The sequence below is a fragment of the Aplidium turbinatum genome, chromosome 11, assembly GCF_918807975.1.
Source record: "Aplidium turbinatum chromosome 11, kaAplTurb1.1, whole genome shotgun sequence".
NCBI classification, from domain to species: domain Eukaryota; kingdom Metazoa; phylum Chordata; class Ascidiacea; order Aplousobranchia; family Polyclinidae; genus Aplidium; species Aplidium turbinatum.
The window spans coordinates 23806137-23824987 of NC_137482.1; the positions used below are offsets into that span (position 1 = coordinate 23806137).

Genomic DNA, 18851 nt, shown 5'->3' on the forward strand with positions numbered 1-18851 from the left:
TCGCGTCCCGCGAGAAGGCGGCTCGCAACTCCATTCCCCTACGATATCGGGCTCCGTTCCCGCGCGAACCTCGCCGTCCGACCGAGGAGAACCTCCGTTTGAACGACGGCGAGCCGCGCGAGCCCGGGCGCCACGATTGAAGCGTGGTTTGCGAGGACGTGTCCTCTTGGGCGGCGAAGTGCCAGCGGTCCACTCTTCCAATTCAATGCAGAACTGGTCAAAATTTATGCCACCCGCTAAAGTAAGGTTCACTAAACTGCAAAGAGCCCGCCTGGAGATCTTCGTCTTACTTTCCGTGACCGGTTCAACTGGGTCTTGGATGGATCGTTGAGTGTGATGGACATCCCTGGGGTAGTCTGTGAGAGTCCGGGGTCATGCGTGGCTTGACTACATGCCATGGTGTCGCGTCAAGGTTTGGGAAGAGATAGTTGGCAGGAATTTAAAGCGGGTGGTTTGGGTAGGTGGGGTAAAGGGTTGGGCTTCGGCAGACAGCGTCGAGGTACAAGGTTGTATAGGAGAGATGGAAACAGGATTAAAAGATAAGGAGGAGTGAGATTGGTAGCGTTGGAGACTTGGAAGAAGAAGTCTGCATGGGCGGCTTGGAAGAGCTGATTGCTCCCGATGTTGGGGTTCCTCGGCGAAGGCAAGTCGACCCTTGCGTTCTGTCAGAAACAACTTAGGTTTGTGGTACGTAAATAGAGCAAAATCCGGAAAACGGATTAAGCTGTTTCGTGCCACAAGTCCAAGGATAAAGGTTCCCACGATCAATTAAAGCTTTGGCTACATTAGATAGATGAAGTTATATTTCGGATAGATCAACGATGCCGTTATCGTTAAATTGATTGTCAATACTTTCTTATTAGGTAGCCTATCTGTAGGCTAATGAGGGTCCTTACTTGTTATAATGCCTGGTTTTCAGCATAAACTTGATAGCTTACATTTGTACGTCAAGGGATAAAGCAAGGTCTCATTAGTTTTGTATTTGTCGCTTTGATGGTCAGAAATATATTAAAGTAAAAGTGCATGTAGGCCTACTTAAATCTACGCAGTATTCATGATAACCAAACGTCACAGTGCGAGAAAAATTTTAAATAAAGAGGATCAACCCATCTAAAATCTAAGTGTGTTTTACTTTTGCATAGCTACTGTAGTGGCTTCTGACATCAACATTACTTTACGAACAACAAACAAATACACACTAAAGTACATAAAATGCAATAAAAACTTAGGCTGATTGAAGAGCTGCAAAGGAATATCTCATTGCATCAACAAGCAGCAAAGAACGAAAAATATCACCTAGCTTCATAATAATACATTCTACCTGAAAAGTAGAACTGAGTTCAATAATTAGCATGCAAATGTATGGAACGTACTAGCAAACAACTTTGTCTTTTCAAAGTAGGCTAAGTCCAGTTCTAGGGCTAAAGTTTAAATTTATGCTAGGTGTGAAACGTGATCGAAAAGAGCTCATCAGCTACATCAAGAAAACTACTGTAACCTAAAATTAAAGAACAAAAAAAAATACAAGACACAGTTGTCACAGAATCAAGTTTATACATTTTCAGGGAGTCAGTTTGTTGTTTGGTACGTTCGACATTGGATCATCTAAAAGTGCAAAAGCTGACAGAAGACCATCAACCAAGTAACTTAATTTCAAAATGCGATGACCCCCCTTCTAATGGTGTAAACGATCTGAAATTACCGAATGTTCCAAATGGCAATGTATAAAATTGAGTGTGTGGCTTCAGCAGATATCCGACATCGTGTAGCGAGTGCCTCACATTCAAGATTAAGACCGAAATTGAAGACTAAAGTCGTCCTTACTATGTTTCCCCCTTTCCGTATGTCCCATCTGGAGGCCGGTACAGTTTTGGAAAAGTTAATAATTGCACGGAGGTAAAAGCGTACTTTGTCATTCCGGTGTTTTTTAAACTGTTTTCCTTTCGTGTTCCTTGACTAGAAAATAAACAACATTAAGAAAAAAATAATTTGTAGCCTACCCTTAAGCAATAGTGTACCTAATTATTAAGAATTAATAATGATATGCAGTAGCGTTGACAGCGGGTCCATGGGGTAAGCTACTTTATATGGACCCGGGTCCGATATAATTTTAGGGACTCCGAAACATTAAACCACAGCGTATTTTTAATAGTGTTTTTTTTTTATAAATATCTTAATTTTGGGCCCAAGGATCTCATTCGTACCGGGCTCAAAATATCCTCTCAACGGCCCTGATGATATGCAGAAATTATTCTATCCATATAAGGTTAAACATCACGAGGCTTCTATCCTTGCAGTTGAAAAAGATATTTACTGGATGGAAGCAGGACTAAAATAAATATTTCTGTTGACTTCTAAAGATCATCATTGCCTCAAAAATCTGGTTGCGAAGAGCTTTTTTTGTTTGCGTCATCTCAAAAACTCTATAATGTGGCGAACAACTTGGACTTTCATGTCTTCACTCTACAATCCACACGCTTAGCACGCCACTAGTGGACCAGAGAAATTTTCAAAATCTTTTTTTTTTCTGAAACTTCTTCAAAATTTTGTAGAAACTTATCTACGCTTTCGTTCCAGATTTTGTTACTATCATTTCTGAAAATGATTCTTTTTTCTTTTTAGCCAAAGTGTCTTACGCCGAAAATGTTGGCTTTAGGTTTGGTGGTCGTTCTAAACTTACTTTCGTCTGCATGCAAACGTTAATCTACATCATAGGCTATGCATAGCCGAGTAGTGAGAGCCCTGGAACGGCAATGGAAAGGGCGCCGGTTCGACACCGCTCAAGAGCATGCAGCTGTCTTTGGCAGAACACTCAAAGGCATGCCTAAAGGTGGACACGAAGATTGACTTCCTTGCCTTCCCGTCCACTTAATCTAAATCTTCAACCACCGGGTGTAAGCCTGGATACGACAAACAAATCATAGGCTATGTGCTTTTTAAACCTTCGCTGCTTTGCCATATTTTCCTTTTGTTGGTTCTATTCGCTTCAGCTACTTTGATTTTAACATAATCATTTACCTATTATTGCAATTTAACAAAAAAAAAATTTTGATGTGTTTTGATTGTATTCTTTGTGTGCCTCTAAATTAGCTACATTTGTTTGTGTTTTTATCTTGATGTAGGCTATTTGTTTAGAAAAAGAATGGCAGAGCCAAGATTCAATTGTAAGTTCATCCAATTTTTTAGGGTAAGGAAGTGTGGTTGTCCATTTTAAATTTGTTTGCTATGTATGGAAGCCAATTTTGCCACTTCACCTAGTTGGCGATCTTAAATCTTATATCCTCGAATCTTAGTTGCAAGTAATTTACCTTCTCATGCAATTCAGCGCTGGAAGAAAAGCGCTTTGCGCCATCTCGTGATGGTTGACGAGTAGTCGAGCTTGCTCAAGCGTGACAGACATTGCCGTTCGATCTTTTGCACTCTTGCAGCTGGTGATTCGAATTCCGTTCATTCGACGGCAAACCTGACAATTTCAAAACTTTGGTGAAGCAAGTTTAAACTTTTTTCTTTTAAACGTTTCCTGATTGGCTTTCAATTAATCAGCCTGTGAAACCAATTTTCCTAGTTCTGCTTGGATTTAAATAACAGCTTAGTTTCTTCGTATGGGCTGAGTGGCTTTTATAGTCTACCACAGCCTTGATCGGTTATTCCTTGTAGTTTCGCACACTTGTAGAGGTTTTTGACGCAGGGCCGGTTACCGAGATTGACAGAGTGAAATTTCCGATTGTTGAAGTCTTGTTGCCGGAAATTATTCCATCCATTAGATGCCGCTGAATGGAGAGCAGTCCTTAACGTGCGTTGCTCAAGCGCACACCCCGAGAGTTGAACCAACGCCGCTTGATCTTGAAGCTACTTCGTTCTAGAAGTCACGCGCCAACCAACTGAGCTATCGGGGCGGACAATAAGTTGCTTTCTTTGCTAGATGGAAAATAACTTGCAAAATCGACAATGTTGATGCAACGCAAAGTAAGTTTTTCTAGCCTAGTGACAAGACATTAGCCTACATACTGTACCTCGGACGCGAGCAGTAAAATTTCAGTATTTTTGCTTTTCTTTGAGTGAACAGCGGCGCTGAGCGAGTTCAAGAGCGACTCCACAGGGCAATGGACATCCGTGTGTTTTACACCGTCTGGTGTCGCCTTTCTACGATCCGAATGAGCATTAAACCTTGTTGGACAATTTTTGTTGTATGGTTCGTCTTTCTGCAGCCGTTCAGCGATAGACGGACAAAAGTCTTGCACCTGAGTTTATATAAAATAACAAAAATATAATTTTGTTTCTACTGAAAAAAGCAATAGCTACTTAGCCTTGATATAACCTTAAAATCATAGGTTGGTTTTCAATTCAGTGGACTATAGTCTGTAGCCGAAGAAGAGTCACTTTGCAATCGACGGTAGGCCTACGGCTTTAAGTGTTTTGCCAAAAATACACCCACATGCTCTTGAGTTTCTGAGACGCAGGAAAACAGAGTTTGAGAACTTAGATTGAGAACAAGCTGACTAAAAACGTAATGATAAAAACTGGCACCGAAGCAAGCGCAGAAAAGTCAGACCAAACTTTGGAAATGGGAATTTTTCTCTTATTATATTTCATACGAAAAAATATGTAGGCCTACATCATTCGTTTCATGTATCAAAGGTGAAATTCCTATATTGCTTGCTTAATGCTTATGCAGTGACGAGACTTTTAAGTGCAAAAATTGACCCATAGGCCTAGCCTAATAAGTTTTCAGTTTACAAACTATGCTTTAAATATGCTGTTCGTAACTCGTACCAAATCGTAATAGTCGAGCGTTCGTGACATGGCTTCCATATTCAAATGTTCTTGCAAGACAGTGTTGCCAAATCTTTCAGCTAATGTTTGTTCCTGGTTGATGCCGACATTGAATATGACTGGATGGATCTACATACATGAATAGAACAATGAACTAAAACGTGCAGTATGGATCGCGTGTGCATTAAAATGCAATTTAAGTTTTTTTCAAAAAAAAGATGTTATAATCAATTATTATCTATATCGATTAATAATTTGCTGGTAATTTTGACATCGTTTGATAAACTGAACTCACTCTGTACAAAATAATTCATTCACGACATAAACAGCATTCAAAAATCAACTACATCCCTCCACGATCAGAAATAGGCAAGATCACCAGTTTTGGTGACCTTGAAGATCAAGATCACCAAGAATATGTGATCTTGAAGATCAAGATTTTGGGACTCATGTTGCCAACCTCCTTATGGTGAGTCCTGAAAATTCAAATTTATGAAGCAAATGGCAATCACCAGAGACCGCAACTCACAGGGCACTCGCGGGGTAGTAACAGGATAAACCCTCGGCCCTGGTGTCCAACGAGAGAGACAACTCAAACGCAAGACAAGATGAATCGTCAAATTGTAACAATTTTGTAAGTCATGCAAGGCCTGGTGCATTGCGATTGAAATGGCTTCGCCCGTGGTAGGATTGCTTTGTGAAGTTTTCTTAGCCTGTCTTGCTCTTCTTTGCTATGAGCTAAACGCATCAAGACGTGTTCCCCTCACGACCATCAGCACTCTTGATAACGCACCATGGCCGATCTTCATAGCAAGTGTCTATTTATACAAATCTTGAAAATATTAGCTAAAAGCTGATAAAGCTATAGCTGGGATATATGTTGTTGTTTCTGCTTGTAATTTTGTTTTATTTATTTTCCGTTTTATCCTTAATTTTTCTGAAGGTGTTGCGACTGTGCCATTTTTTCCCCCTTATTAACTTATTTCGGTCTCAAGCACGTTTTACGTTCGCGTTTTGTCGCTTCTACCTTTTTCTCGACCTTTGCTTTGTTGACGTGTATTGTTTTCTCTGTGATGGTCAGAAATAAAGACAATTGAACTGAATTGAAATTACGACACAAAGGCTGCTCGATATTTGCACCACCGTCGATCCTGCATCACAGCCATTGTTCCTAGGTAAGATATTTTTAAACACTTTCAACTGTGAAGGAAGTTATAGAGTTCAAGTATTAAGGGAACAAATTGGTGGATCAACCCCAAGACGTTCATTGAAAGACTCACTTTAATAAGTTTTCCTTCCTGCAAATCTGTCGGAAGACATTTGAAGGAAGCACCACTGAAGAATAACCTGAGAACAACAAAAAAACATGTCAACTTAATTTCTACATAATTGTGATGTACCAATACAACTATAACACTTAAAATTACGAGAATTCTGAACCACGTATGAAGTAGATTACGGCGTATAAGGCGATGCTTTCCGTTAGCATGCATCTCCTGCCTCCAACCAGTGCCGGTCTTAGGGTATTTCGGGCCCTGTGCAGAATGTGCTTTGTTTGACGGCCGGCTGGCGAAGCCTAACGGCGTGTTTGCTGATGGCGACACCCAGCGGAGTGGGGTCTGGGGGGCCTCCCCCAGAAAATTTTGAAAAATTACTTTGAATATGGTGCATTCTGAGCGCATGTTCAACAAAAATTTGGGTATGAAGATTAACTGTAAAATGGTGCTGTCCGTTGGCATAGCAAAAGGATAAGATCGTGTTTTCTTTGTCATTTTTCGGAAATAAAGCTAAATCTCCATGTTTTCTTGTTGCTAATTCCTAAAGCCGCAACTGACTTCAAGGATACCGGTAATTGCTTGTGAATCAAATTGAATTTTTTAAAATTACTGCATTTTCTGAGTAAATTGCGGGCCCCCTAATTTGCGGCCCTGTGCAATCGCACGGTTTGCACACCGCAAAGACCGGCACTGCTCCAACCAATGATGATGATGATTGTTACCGCCACTCGTTTTGTCGGATGCTCTCATTTGACTAACGACTTTGTAAGATCGTCACTCCAAAAAAGATGCAAAAACCGACCATACGCTTGTTGGCTAGAGCTAGAAACCTGATTTAGTTGAATCAAACGCCTTTAGCCACAGCTACGTTTATCTTGGCTCGACGAAATCTCATTGTTGGGTAGTTAAACTTAATTCAATGTAATGCTGTATAGCTTTTTTTTTAATTTCTAATTCAAGAGAATTTGTGATCTCTTATGCAATTCGGGAAAAGTAGATCACTTTGAATTTTAGTTTCTGTTTAATTCATATAGCTACAAATCAAAAACATTCGACTGTTCAAGTCTGTCTCAAAACTTTTACGGCGGCTAAAAACCTTTTAAAATTGCATTGATAAGTTTTAGCTGTTTCAACACAAATGATGATTGAAATGAATCACAACTGGAAGCCAACTCACGTCACAGTGAGACAATCGACTTCCCCGGAGATGACAGGAAGGTAACTTTGTTGATGTGGGTTGCTATTTGACGCAGGCGTCGTACAGGAATTTTCTGTTATCCGCTTGCAATTGAAAGTCACCTTCGATAAATCTGATACCCCACCAGCGTAATCCTTCAGTGCAAAATAAAAAACATTTAAAATAAAATAAGAAACCGAAAATTTGTTCTGGTGACTTTAAGTTATTTTTCAAATCGATCTCATGAAAAAATGTTACGTCGACTCATCGAAGTTCATGAGTTGATTGGTGGTGAAAAGTTTCGAAGCTAGCGAGGAGAAGGTGGTTTATTGCTTGAAGTACTTCTAGTAATGAATTTTTTTTAGCTTTGTAATAATTCGATAATTAATTTATGCCGTTCAAAAAATTGTGGACCCATGAATAACACGACTTCAAACCCAGCAACGAAGCAATTACAACGTATAAATGTATCAAAAAATAAAATAAAAAATAAAACGTATACAAGATTAAAAAAGAAGCGGTGGAAGTGGAAGTCTGAAATTGTGGCCTACGCCCTACACTGACATTTGCAACCGCCTACATCACATAGTTTTGTAATAAGCTGTCGTTAGGGTCGTTTAGAGGCTAATTCGGGCCCGGTACCAATTGATATTTCCGAGCCCCAAAAACAAGACACTGCTAAAGAGTACTACGGCAAAAGTTAATGCAACGTTTCCTTTAACTTCCCGGGCCCGGGATGGTTTCGGGCCCCAAAATCTATCCCTGGTCGCAGTTCAAAAACATTTCCTGGACACCCCTGTCAACGCTATCGGCTGTCGCACGTGCATGGGAAAAATTGGTTATGTTTGAAATTAACTAACTCTCTGGCGACACCTGCAGCATTCCTTGTTCGTTTCCATAAGTGCTTAGTAGACATTCAACCTGTAGAAAGATTCCGATCTCGGCGAACTGATGAAGAACCAACCGATCGTTCAGCGACGAATACAAGATAGCTGACACACCGGCAATGCACAAAGTCAACTGAAAAAAAATTTTGTATTTAATCGGACCGTGCGGTGATAGTTTAAATCAATCTAGTATGCCTCAAATTTTTAAGCTATTGGAGAGAGAAGTTTTTGATGTAATTTTAAATGTTTGCACGATATGATTCTCTTCATGTCAATGACAAACTTACTGCCTGGGAAAACACTGCGTTTCTTCTGTATTGTAGATCCGGGGTAATGTGGTTGTTTTGTTGCTTCATCTCTTCAAAGATTGTTGCCGCAGTTGCTTCTTTCGTCACAGTGGCAACTATGTCATGAAGGTCTTTAAGTTTTTGCAGACTCTCATGATACGAGTTTTCATCTGTCGCTGAAGGAAGATAAAAGAGTTTCCAAACTAACTTGTCATAACTAATTGAGGCGTTGGCCATGATATTTTATCATATTAATATCATGACCAACGGTCAATAAAAAACATTAACCAAAACAATGACGAGATGTATACCTTCTAAAAAAGTAGCAAATGTTTATTTTGCAGTGAATGTATTAAAACGTTCTGGTGTATGATAGCAGGTAAAGTACGAAACCTTTTCAGCCAATTGTTTGATCAATGAGTGTTGGATGATCAATGATCACACAAACAGCATCTCAGACCATGGAAGTATGATGCTCTTTACTTCCCATCTGAAGCACAAACAACCCTTGAGAGGCATTGACAACCGCATTGACGTATTGTTTATGTTTACATTAGTTGTTTATGCCTTTCGATGTTATTTATAGTTGGCCGCGGCAGCAGCACGGGATCAACGAAACGATACTTTACGTGTTCCTGATGCGGAAACTTCTGTGTCTGGATTGAAAAAGCAGTGGATGGATTTTACAACATCAGAAAAAGCCGCATTGACAGACAACGTTTTTCTCTCCTGGAAATAAAGCAAATGGTGATTAAATCAATTCACTTGCACAAGGTGGTAATTGCTATAGCTTATCCTTGCAATGTATAGTTACGGTCTGGGTTATAATCGATGCAGTCACGCGTTTAAAAAGATCAGATTCTTAGTTCGAATGCTAAACTAATCTAACTTTGATTTGAGATGAATTTTAATTGATCTTAAATAAAAAGTTTCTTGATGCAAATTGTACTTTGTAAGCAATGTTCAATAAGCATCTTTTAAATATAAAATAATACAGAAAAATTATTTTTACTTTTAGGTCAGGCAAACGTATTTGCATGAGTAGGGTACGTACCCATTCCTCGTGATGTGGAGTCAAATGGGATTCTTCATTTAAAGATCCCATGCGAGTTACTCCACCTGGATGATGGCTGCTATCTCCAGGATGGACTGATGAGGATAATACCATTGCTTGGTGCTTCTCTGCATAACTAGAATTGCTATTGGGAGGACGGCACGATAATTTGGTCAACACAAGGTCAAGCGCGCGCACCGACATAGTTTCGCTGTCACAGTGGGTAACAAATTTACAAACCTGATAAAATACATGAAACTTCGTAAATGAAAAAAAAATACTTGAAACTCGAAAAATAACGTTTAGCCAATACCAACTTATTTATGGAATAGAAGTAGCCTACTAATTATTGGAGAAGATTGCTATTCGAAACGAAATTTTAATAATAATCATAGGCTACTGCAAACTTTACTAACGTTACTAGTGAGTTATTGGAAAATGTCTTAAACTGAATTTTTTTCCATTCCAGAGAAACTTTTACTTTAAAGTAATATATTTTACTTCAAAGCAAATCAGGCCTACTTATGCAACGGCGTGGAATGCAAGCTATTTAAGCACGGTTGGCTGCTCTTTTTAAGGTGAGTTTCGCCACAACTTTTTAATCATTATAGAGCGGCATGAGAAGAATACACTAGTGCTATCAACCCATCAGAAAACACTGAATTTCTTCATAAAATGTCACACGGCCGCAGTCCAGAGCATCAGGAAAGCTCGGCCAACTTTTGGGCAGAAAATTTTGCATTCAGATCAGGGCATTCGAGCAGATGGTGCAAGGGAAGGATGAAGATGTAACATATACCATGTTTTCAACTAACAAATTCAAATTATTAGAACATTTGGCCCAAACCTATGAAAATTGCAATTTGTAAATGCATTGCAACCGTGCAAATTCAAAACCTAAATTCTGCTCTCACGGAATTCAGGTCACCACACTCTGTATTTTTGTATATAACTCATCCCGAAGATAAACCAAAAAGGATTTCCATTTTTAAAAACAGACTCTCAAAACAGAAGAGAAACGACTCTCGAACAAAAGGTAAACCTCACGAGGGGAGAGTGTCGCTTTTCTGACACCCCGGCCCAATGAACTAAATTGAGTAGACAGGATGAGTATTTTTAATATCCCGAGGAGGAGCTTATATCCTTGATTATTGTAAAATACATTTAACTTCAATGTACCGGACATGTTTAAATTGTAGGAAATCATACCCTAGACAGAAACACCCTAAATTGACCTCGACTAGAGACTCAGAGTCTCAGAGACTCAGAGTCTTTATCAAGCAGATAGCTTAAAACAGAGCCTCTCAAAGAGAAAAAGCCAACAAAGACAACATTTAAGTGACCATCTCTGCACAAGTAACTTGAACCACAGCAGCTAACAAGCACCAAAAGTGAAAGCAATGTCTTCAATATGCAACAAACACAATAGCCTATATACTGTAGTTACCTTTTCGCTAAGACGAGCAAGGGAATCAGAATAAGAAGTGTTGACATTCAAAACATGGTTTCCTGAAGAGGGTATAGTGGAAGTTTGCAACACAAGATTTCGGAGGAATTCTGTTTCATCTTTAATCTGTGTTTGAAGACTCGTGATTGTAGAAAGAAGTTGATCCTCGCTACTTAATGAACTAACTTGCTTTGAATAATGGCGAATAGGTTGCAGAGGAAGACAGCTTTTGCTGCAAAAGATGAAACAAATAAATCAGTACTTTTAAAAGGTACCAGTAAAGTGTATTTTGGCATTTGGCCGATCAGTTGATGGCAAGATGTTCATAACTGTTTGAGACCACAAAATTATCAAAAAAATTATACCAATCAAAGAATAAAGACCCCAAAATTTTGATGCTAAACTCATGCTCAACAAATGTTTTGAAAACAATATGCTGTCTTAATCTTCATTGCTATAACTTGTATAGCATTGAAGATGAAGATTAAAGACAGGAAAGTTTTCGAAACGTTTGCTGAACATGAGTTTAGCATCAACATTTTGAGCTCTTTATTTTTTGATTAGATTAACCAGGTGTTCCAACCATTTTGCTCCAAAGTTTTATCATTCTATTAAGAATACATTTCAATTGTAATGATAACAGATTCACGGTAAAGATGATGAAAACAATCAAACACGTGCTTCATTTAACATAAACTTGTCTCAATACAATGTCTCAATGCTCCATGCAACAATGACGTTATTTTAATTGCAATGTTGATAAGTGAAGCTCGTGCACAGCTATAACTGTTGTATTTTTAATATTCCTTACCCATTTCTACTTTTCCCATTTACACTTAGTAACTGGCCAAGTAATCCTCCTTCTTTAAATCCCATTGAATGAATGGAGGTTGCTCCCACAGTGAAAAAGTGATGCTCGCTCCAATCCTTGCATCCGGATGCGGGATGAGGTCTGCAATGGTGTTAATGCAACAAATCGGTAAAAAGAAACAACAAATAGACAAGGACAATCACGCACTGTGGTGGCGTGGCCACTTCCATTCCACAGACATCTTTTTTGTTTCACAGAACTGTTATCCATTCAATTGCAGATAAACCAAATAGCAGCTGAGCAACAAAGGAGTCGAGCTCCTGCGTGAAAGGTGATCGTATTAACCGCCACGTTTGCTACAATTGCATGAAAACAACTCAGCTAAACAAAAACAGTTTATAAACTGGGTTTTAAAAATGTGCAAAATATATTGTTCGAAGTTCCAAACGAACGAGCACCTGTTATTTTGCTGTGATGTTAATCTCGTTAAAGTTTCAACCCGAAACTGTTGCAGGTGAAGATTGGTTGCGACAAAGTCCAAATCATCGACAGCTTTATCAACACTTCTCTTAAAGTATGGGGCTGACAAGATGGAAAAGCCAATGTTATTGTAAATAGAAGTGAAACAAAGCTAACGGCATATCAAGGCTATTTAAATGACCAAAGTCGACACTGTGTAATATTTAAATGTAGATCAACAACTTAACTAAAAAGACACAATATTCATGGGCGGCATACACTCTTATGAGAGGCAGACTGAAAACCCAGGGACGAATTGAAACGAAAATCATTTAAATTTTCCTAGAAGCAAGATACGGAAAGTAGCTTAGGAATCAACTGATTTAAGGAATACTAATTCCTGGACCGAGATTGCCTGTATTAATGCTAAACTTGGCAGCTTGGTGAACCTTTGGAGGTTTTAAAGCATAAACATAAATTCTGTGACCAAAGTTAACACTTTGAAGTGTTGCTTGTAAAATGCTTTAGGCCTACTCATAAAGTTTCATTAAATGGAGATCTTCCCTTAATGATTTTTCGACTGCGCAAATTGATCATTTTTGTCTTAAAAAATAAAATATCAATCCAAAAATATAATTTTCCGCAATCAATCAACATTGTCCGCCCAGTTAGCTCAGTAGTTGAGCGCCGGATTCAAGATCAAGCGGCACTGGTTCGGTTCTCGGGGTGTGCGCTTGAGCAACGCATTTCAGGACCGCTCTCCATTCAGCGGCACCTAGGCTAATAGATGGAATAATTCCCCGGCAACAACAATTAAAAACTTCACTCTGTCAATCTCGGTAACGGGCCCTACGTCAAAAGCCCCTACTACTACAAGTATGCGAAACTACCAGGAATAACCTCTTAAAGGCTTTGTCAGTCCGAAAATAAAGATTCAACACCAAACCAAAGACAGTGTGCTTATTGATTCCTGTGACGTTCTTGTCTTGAGCTTTACTCCTATAATGGCAAACGTTAGCTACGTCAGAGCAAAGTTAGGTACGCTTAGTTGAAAGGTACAAATTGGTTACATTCAAACTAAATTACTTTCTTTTAAACGATTCGTTTGGAAATTTAAATACACTGTTTGACACACATACAACCTGAACCGCGCCAAAGACCCGATTGCAGATCATAATTAAGTGCCTTATGTTTGATATTTTGTGACATAAACTTACCTCTATAACGCTTTACAAGAAATTCCAACTGAGACTTATATCGTTTCAAGTATTTATTGCGGAAATAGATCTTTCGCTTTTTAATGGCATCCCACCTTTCGGGTAGATCAATTAACGACTTCAACCGTTTTATCTTCTTTTCTTCTTGATTAATACACAGCCGCCTAAACAAAAACATTTTTCTTTTGATCTTGTGCGTTTGGATGCTAAAAGCTGTTCAGGTGCAAGAACAATGGTAAACAATATTTTGATTGTACGGAAAGCGCGAATGACAAAGAATACCAACTCGATCAACTTTATTCAAGTTTGAGCTCACAAATTATTTCAAGTCCGAAGTAAGATCGAGTGCTACATTTCCCATTGTTTGCCAATACATTCTAAGGATGCCTAACAATAATTTATAGTCAGCAACACTTCAACAATAAGAAATTTCACTTTATCAAACCTGGTAACCGGAGCTGCGTCAGTGATTCAAAGCCTCTGCAAGTATGCGAAACTGCCAGGATTAAACTCTCAGGATAAAGATAGAGATTCCTTCAATCTCTCAATACGTCTTGTCATGATGCGCGAAACGTCAGTCAATCTCTTGGTAGAAACATGGCGATGGGAGAGGCGTCAGTGTAAAAAACGCATTAAAATTCAAACTGATCAATCATCGAACAGAAATCAAGACCTGGCATGGATCCGTGAAACTGGGTTAGTAAAATAATCGTGACATTATAAAGCAATGTATCCATGTCTTGTTGCACCATATGGTTGTCTTTGATATATGGCACCATATGAAGCCAGACCTTAATTTTGTTAATTGCGATTAGTTGATAGGCAGGTTTAGTAAACTTTACGCTAGTAAAGCAATCAAGCTAGATTCCTCAACTTTGTATCAAGTAACATGAAAACCTACAGAAACAATATTGGAATGTGGAAAGTCAAAGTCGTCTCTCTCATGATTTCTTCAGCAAAAATATCACCTTCCCCACTGCGCAAAGGAAACTTGTATGTTCTTGACACAACGTTGTCCGGTATATAAACTGTTGAAAATAAGATAATATTTGATGTGTTAATACTGTATGCTTGGTAGCTCCCTAGACAGCAAATCCGTCATTTTTGCAAGTCTGCAGTCGTCGAATCAATATCAAAATGACTGGTTTAAACTGATAATGCAACACAAAAAGAGACAAAATGTTTTCAAAAATTACAATGAACTCTCAACTTCTTTGACAAGGTATAGCCTTATAAGAAACACAATGAGATATTTTCCACACTCCTCATGGTATGCTACATACTCGATGAGGCTGACCAGTGGTCAGTGAGGTTTTAGAGAAACAAAAACAGAAGAAAACAAGGGTTCGTGAAGTAGCCTAATCGACTTCGCCACTTCTTCAAACCATGCCACGTTATTAACCGGCGAAGTTATCTCGTCTAGTCGTTCTTCCACTTGCACAGGAGAGCTTGTCGCAGCAACATCGAGAACAACAATAAAAATTGCTGTGGGTAGGGAAGGGTTTGCTTAAAATACACATTAAATACATTTAAGAAGGCTACAATCAATGACATACCCTTATACCCTTTAAATTATAACACTTTTTATTCTTGAAAAAAGTGAGCAGATAAAACTGTTTTTTTTTTTTGTATTAGTTCATGTTTCGACAAATCTTGGTTTAGTGGCTACATAATAACATTGTCACCCACTTTCTTGGAGTTCTGGAATGCAATCGAGCTTGCTAGGTTGGATTTCGTAATCTCGTTGGGACTTTGTGCTGGCATCTCGTGTCTCGTCTGAAATGGTCTGGAATAACAGTGTTTTTGTTAAAATCAAAGAAGATTTTTATCAAACATTGATATCTATATCCATCATCTTAAAAGTGGCATTTTCACTGCGAACCAATAAACGACAAATACTGAGTTGCAATACATAAATTTCAATCTCAGCTCAACTGATGGCTGAATTTCGACTTGTACAGTTGAACTGTTAGGGGTGGCACAACCAACCGAAGTACAACAGCAGTTTAAATAGAAGCTTTTGTCTTTCTTTGAGCTGAGGCCGAGGGTTGATCTTTTTGCAACTCCAGGTTCACGATGTTCCTAAACTTCACTGTTAATGTCAATGATTTGCCAATGATTGGTCATTTTCGTATTCTTCCAAGAGAATTTCATCTTCATTTAGATTTCCATATGCTTTCTTAGAATAAAGCAGTCATAGTATCACTCAGAAGATGGTAGTGACCTGGATTGGATGTACGCTATGAATCTCTATCTGTTATCATCCAAGTTGTGCTCTTAGAGATTGAAGGGCGATAGGTTGTATGCTCGATGATGTGGGAACGTTCGATTACTTCGAGGAAATTTACATATTTAAGTGATCCAAGACAAAGCTTTCTTTAATAAATAACAATCCGTTAATCTTAATATTAAAGCCTGAGATGAAAGTGCTTCAACGTCCTTTTCTACACTCCATAGACAACTCATCAGAGTAGCCAGCCTAACATCGAGTTCGTCAGTTGGATATCTGATGAGTATGTACGATCGTTTCAACCCATAGCATTCTTCCTTGCACTGGCCTCTCAGATAAGTTGGATCACGTTGTTATGCTATAGCTTCCCACTCTGGTTGGAAACAAATTTCTGAAATAGCATTTCTTAACAAAAGAAGTGACATAAAATGATTAAAGAATAATCTAATTTATCAAAACTAATAGCAAATAGGTTATTCAAATAACCTTGTGCAATGTGCAGTACTTCGAGCAGATTGCAAAATTACAATTTTGGAAGAGAGATAGTTTTATAATTCCACAAACAGGCATTAGATAACAAAAGTGTTGGAAAGCTACCAAATCAATTTTCACGACTAACTTTCCTAAGAAATTTCAGCAACTCTTACGTAGAACGTGGAGCGTGACAGTTCATTTGCAAGAGATTTTGGATTGGGAGTTGATTTACAGACAACCTGGCAGGGTTGCATGTTCTCATCCTGTGTCAGCTCCAAACCAATTGTTTTTTTACCGGCCATGAGCAGAGAAACCAGTTAATTATTTTAAAAATTGCTACAAATAAAAAAAAAATCATTTAAGAGTAAAATGGTTAGAACGCCTGGTTGTGTGGTTAACCTAACCAAAAAATAAAGAGCCTACAATGTAGAGTGTAGACTAATGTTCAGCAAACGCTTCGAAAACTAACGGTCTTCATCTTTGTTTTATATGCAATTTTTACAGCACTAACAATGACCACATTAAAAAATCGAAAAAAAGTAACTGATAAGTGGAAGTTTAATTTAACTACGCACTAACTACAAACGATAGTTCTTTTTTATATTTCATAGATGTTATCATTATTTCCGATTATTAAATTATTTCTGATGAGCCCAAAACAATGTGTTGAAAATGTTAGAAAGCTTTTTTTTACTTTTTTGTTTATATAATTTTGGTAAAGAGGTGACTTTCTTCAACCATAAACAGATGAAACCAAGCAACCAGCACACGGCATTTAACATAATACATTAAACTGAACATAAACTATAAACCACGAACGTTTTCGGCCATACACATGTTAGCCCTTGTAAAATCAGTTATTTTTCGTTACTTGAAAAAGGCCAACATGTGTATGGCCGAAAACGTTCGTAGTTTATAGTTTTTTTGTTTATGTTGCGTAGGCTACGTATATTTTCTTCGCATAAACAACAGATGAAATAAAAATATGTCAAACCTTTTAACATAACTGAATTTCATATGTCTGTTGTACAACAAAGTAAACTATCCACCAAAGCTCCATACAAATATCTGAACCACTCGCTCTGTCCCTTTGAAACTCAGCTAACAAAACTCCAAACAATATGGAATTGACGTTATATTGCCACGTTGGATTTGGACTTGGTATTTTGGTTGCTGGGAAACGCATTAAACTCATTAAATCGGACACATCGGAAATTCGCAAAGCTACCCAGCCAGCAAGCAAATCAATCACTTTTTACATTGATTCAACGTCTGCAGACTTTGAATCAATGTAAAAAGTGACTGATTTGCTGGCTGGCTGGGTAGCTTTGCGAATTTCCGATGTGTCCGATTTAATGAGTTTTTGTCATAATAGGGGAGTGTGGGGGTAATTGGGACGCGTTACAACTGGGACACCTGCAATATTTCCCGCGTTTTACATCCAGTCATTCTAACGATCACGTGTTGACGTAAACATCAGTTTTCTTTCACTTGTGTGCAGTTGAGACCATTGTTGTAGCAGCCAGGTTTTTTTTTAAGGTTTGGTTTGGGTGACCGCTAAGTAGTTTTAAGAGACCGCAAGTGTTTCATTTAAATACGGTACCAAAAAATAGCCATAACTACATACAATCAACGCAACATAAAATGAATTATTCGACAAGGCTCAGCTTAAATGATTGTGACAGCGACCAAACAGCCTGCCCAACACGGCCGCCAAACAAGTTTGCTGCACAATCAAACAAAGTGTGCTTGTTGGCTTCTGCTTGTTATGTTTCCACACGTAAAAACTGATCATTATGCGCCATAAATCAGAAATAAACATTGACGAGTATCGAAGGTGCACTTCTTTTGTGAATAACTCTTTGATTCAGCTGTTAGCTGTACCTCCACTTATTTTTTTTTCCGGACGTGAACTATTGATCGTAGGCTATATTCGTATTATCGACAAGACATAGCGAGAAACAACCATTACTTTTCTACTGTAGTTGCAAGGCCAAATTTTGGGAAACCGCTGGAGAAATTTGGGGCACCGTTGCGGTCCCCCAAAACACCTTAAAAAAAACACTGGTAGCAGCTATTCAACTTCAGTCGCTGTAAGTAGTTTTTGAGTGGTAAAAGTTATTTTTTAGGCTTGGCATTATTTTGTAGTAGTGCTAGAATTATAAAGGTACATTAGCTTTAGTGAATGGGCTGTGTTGCTTCAGGTATCAGCTTGCATTGATAGTAGTAAAGAAGTCATCCTTTTGCAAGACAAATGGTAGAACTACAAAATGGGGTAAAAACATCTTGCAGGAGAACTGGGACAGGCTGTCCCAGTTCTCCCCGATAGTAGTGCTAGTTCTCATCGTAGGGTTAGATCTTGAGAAAAGACACCGGAAAAAGTCTAGCTCTGCAGTGTCGCTTAAACGTCTGCAAAAGAAGAAACACGTTGCTCGTGATGAATGCTCAGTTGATGACAACGTTGTGATGATCGTGGCGGATAGCAAAGATGACGAACTTGTGAAAAGTGAAGATGAATCTTTAGATCCAATTTATTTAGGATGTGTGGATCCAAATGCCTTGCAAATGGGGTGATATGTTCTTGTAGAATTTAAAATAGAGAAGGCTCCCAATCCTGTATTACATATGGCTCAAGTTGAGGAAACATCTACTGAAGATGAAAAGGTGATGGTTAACTTTTTAAGGAAAACTAGTAAATTCAACAACAAATTTGTTCATCTGCAAGTCCCTGACTCTCATCCTATTTCTCCACTTGATA

At 38.5% G+C, this 18851-nt stretch overlaps 1 protein-coding gene across 1 annotated transcript in view; it reads right to left on the reverse strand.

Moving 5' to 3' along the window:
• Positions 1-966: 966 nt before the first annotated feature.
• LOC145779862 (inositol polyphosphate-4-phosphatase type I A-like) overlaps positions 967-18851 on the reverse strand; it is a 32809-nt gene continuing 14924 nt past the window's right edge. The window contains exons 2-17 of the mRNA XM_082591527.1: positions 15079-15175; positions 14291-14417; positions 13390-13553; positions 12172-12295; positions 11714-11854; positions 10903-11134; positions 9456-9695; positions 9031-9130; positions 8402-8577; positions 8101-8247; positions 7228-7382; positions 6054-6120; positions 4774-4902; positions 4014-4241; positions 3309-3463; positions 967-1956 (exon numbers count right to left, since the gene is read on the reverse strand). Coding sequence (XP_082447653.1) covers positions 1824-1956; positions 3309-3463; positions 4014-4241; positions 4774-4902; positions 6054-6120; positions 7228-7382; positions 8101-8247; positions 8402-8577; positions 9031-9130; positions 9456-9695; positions 10903-11134; positions 11714-11854; positions 12172-12295; positions 13390-13553; positions 14291-14417; positions 15079-15175 — 2415 coding nt within the window. The 3' untranslated portion in view covers positions 967-1823. The remainder of the gene's footprint in view (positions 1957-3308; positions 3464-4013; positions 4242-4773; positions 4903-6053; positions 6121-7227; positions 7383-8100; positions 8248-8401; positions 8578-9030; positions 9131-9455; positions 9696-10902; positions 11135-11713; positions 11855-12171; positions 12296-13389; positions 13554-14290; positions 14418-15078; positions 15176-18851) is intronic.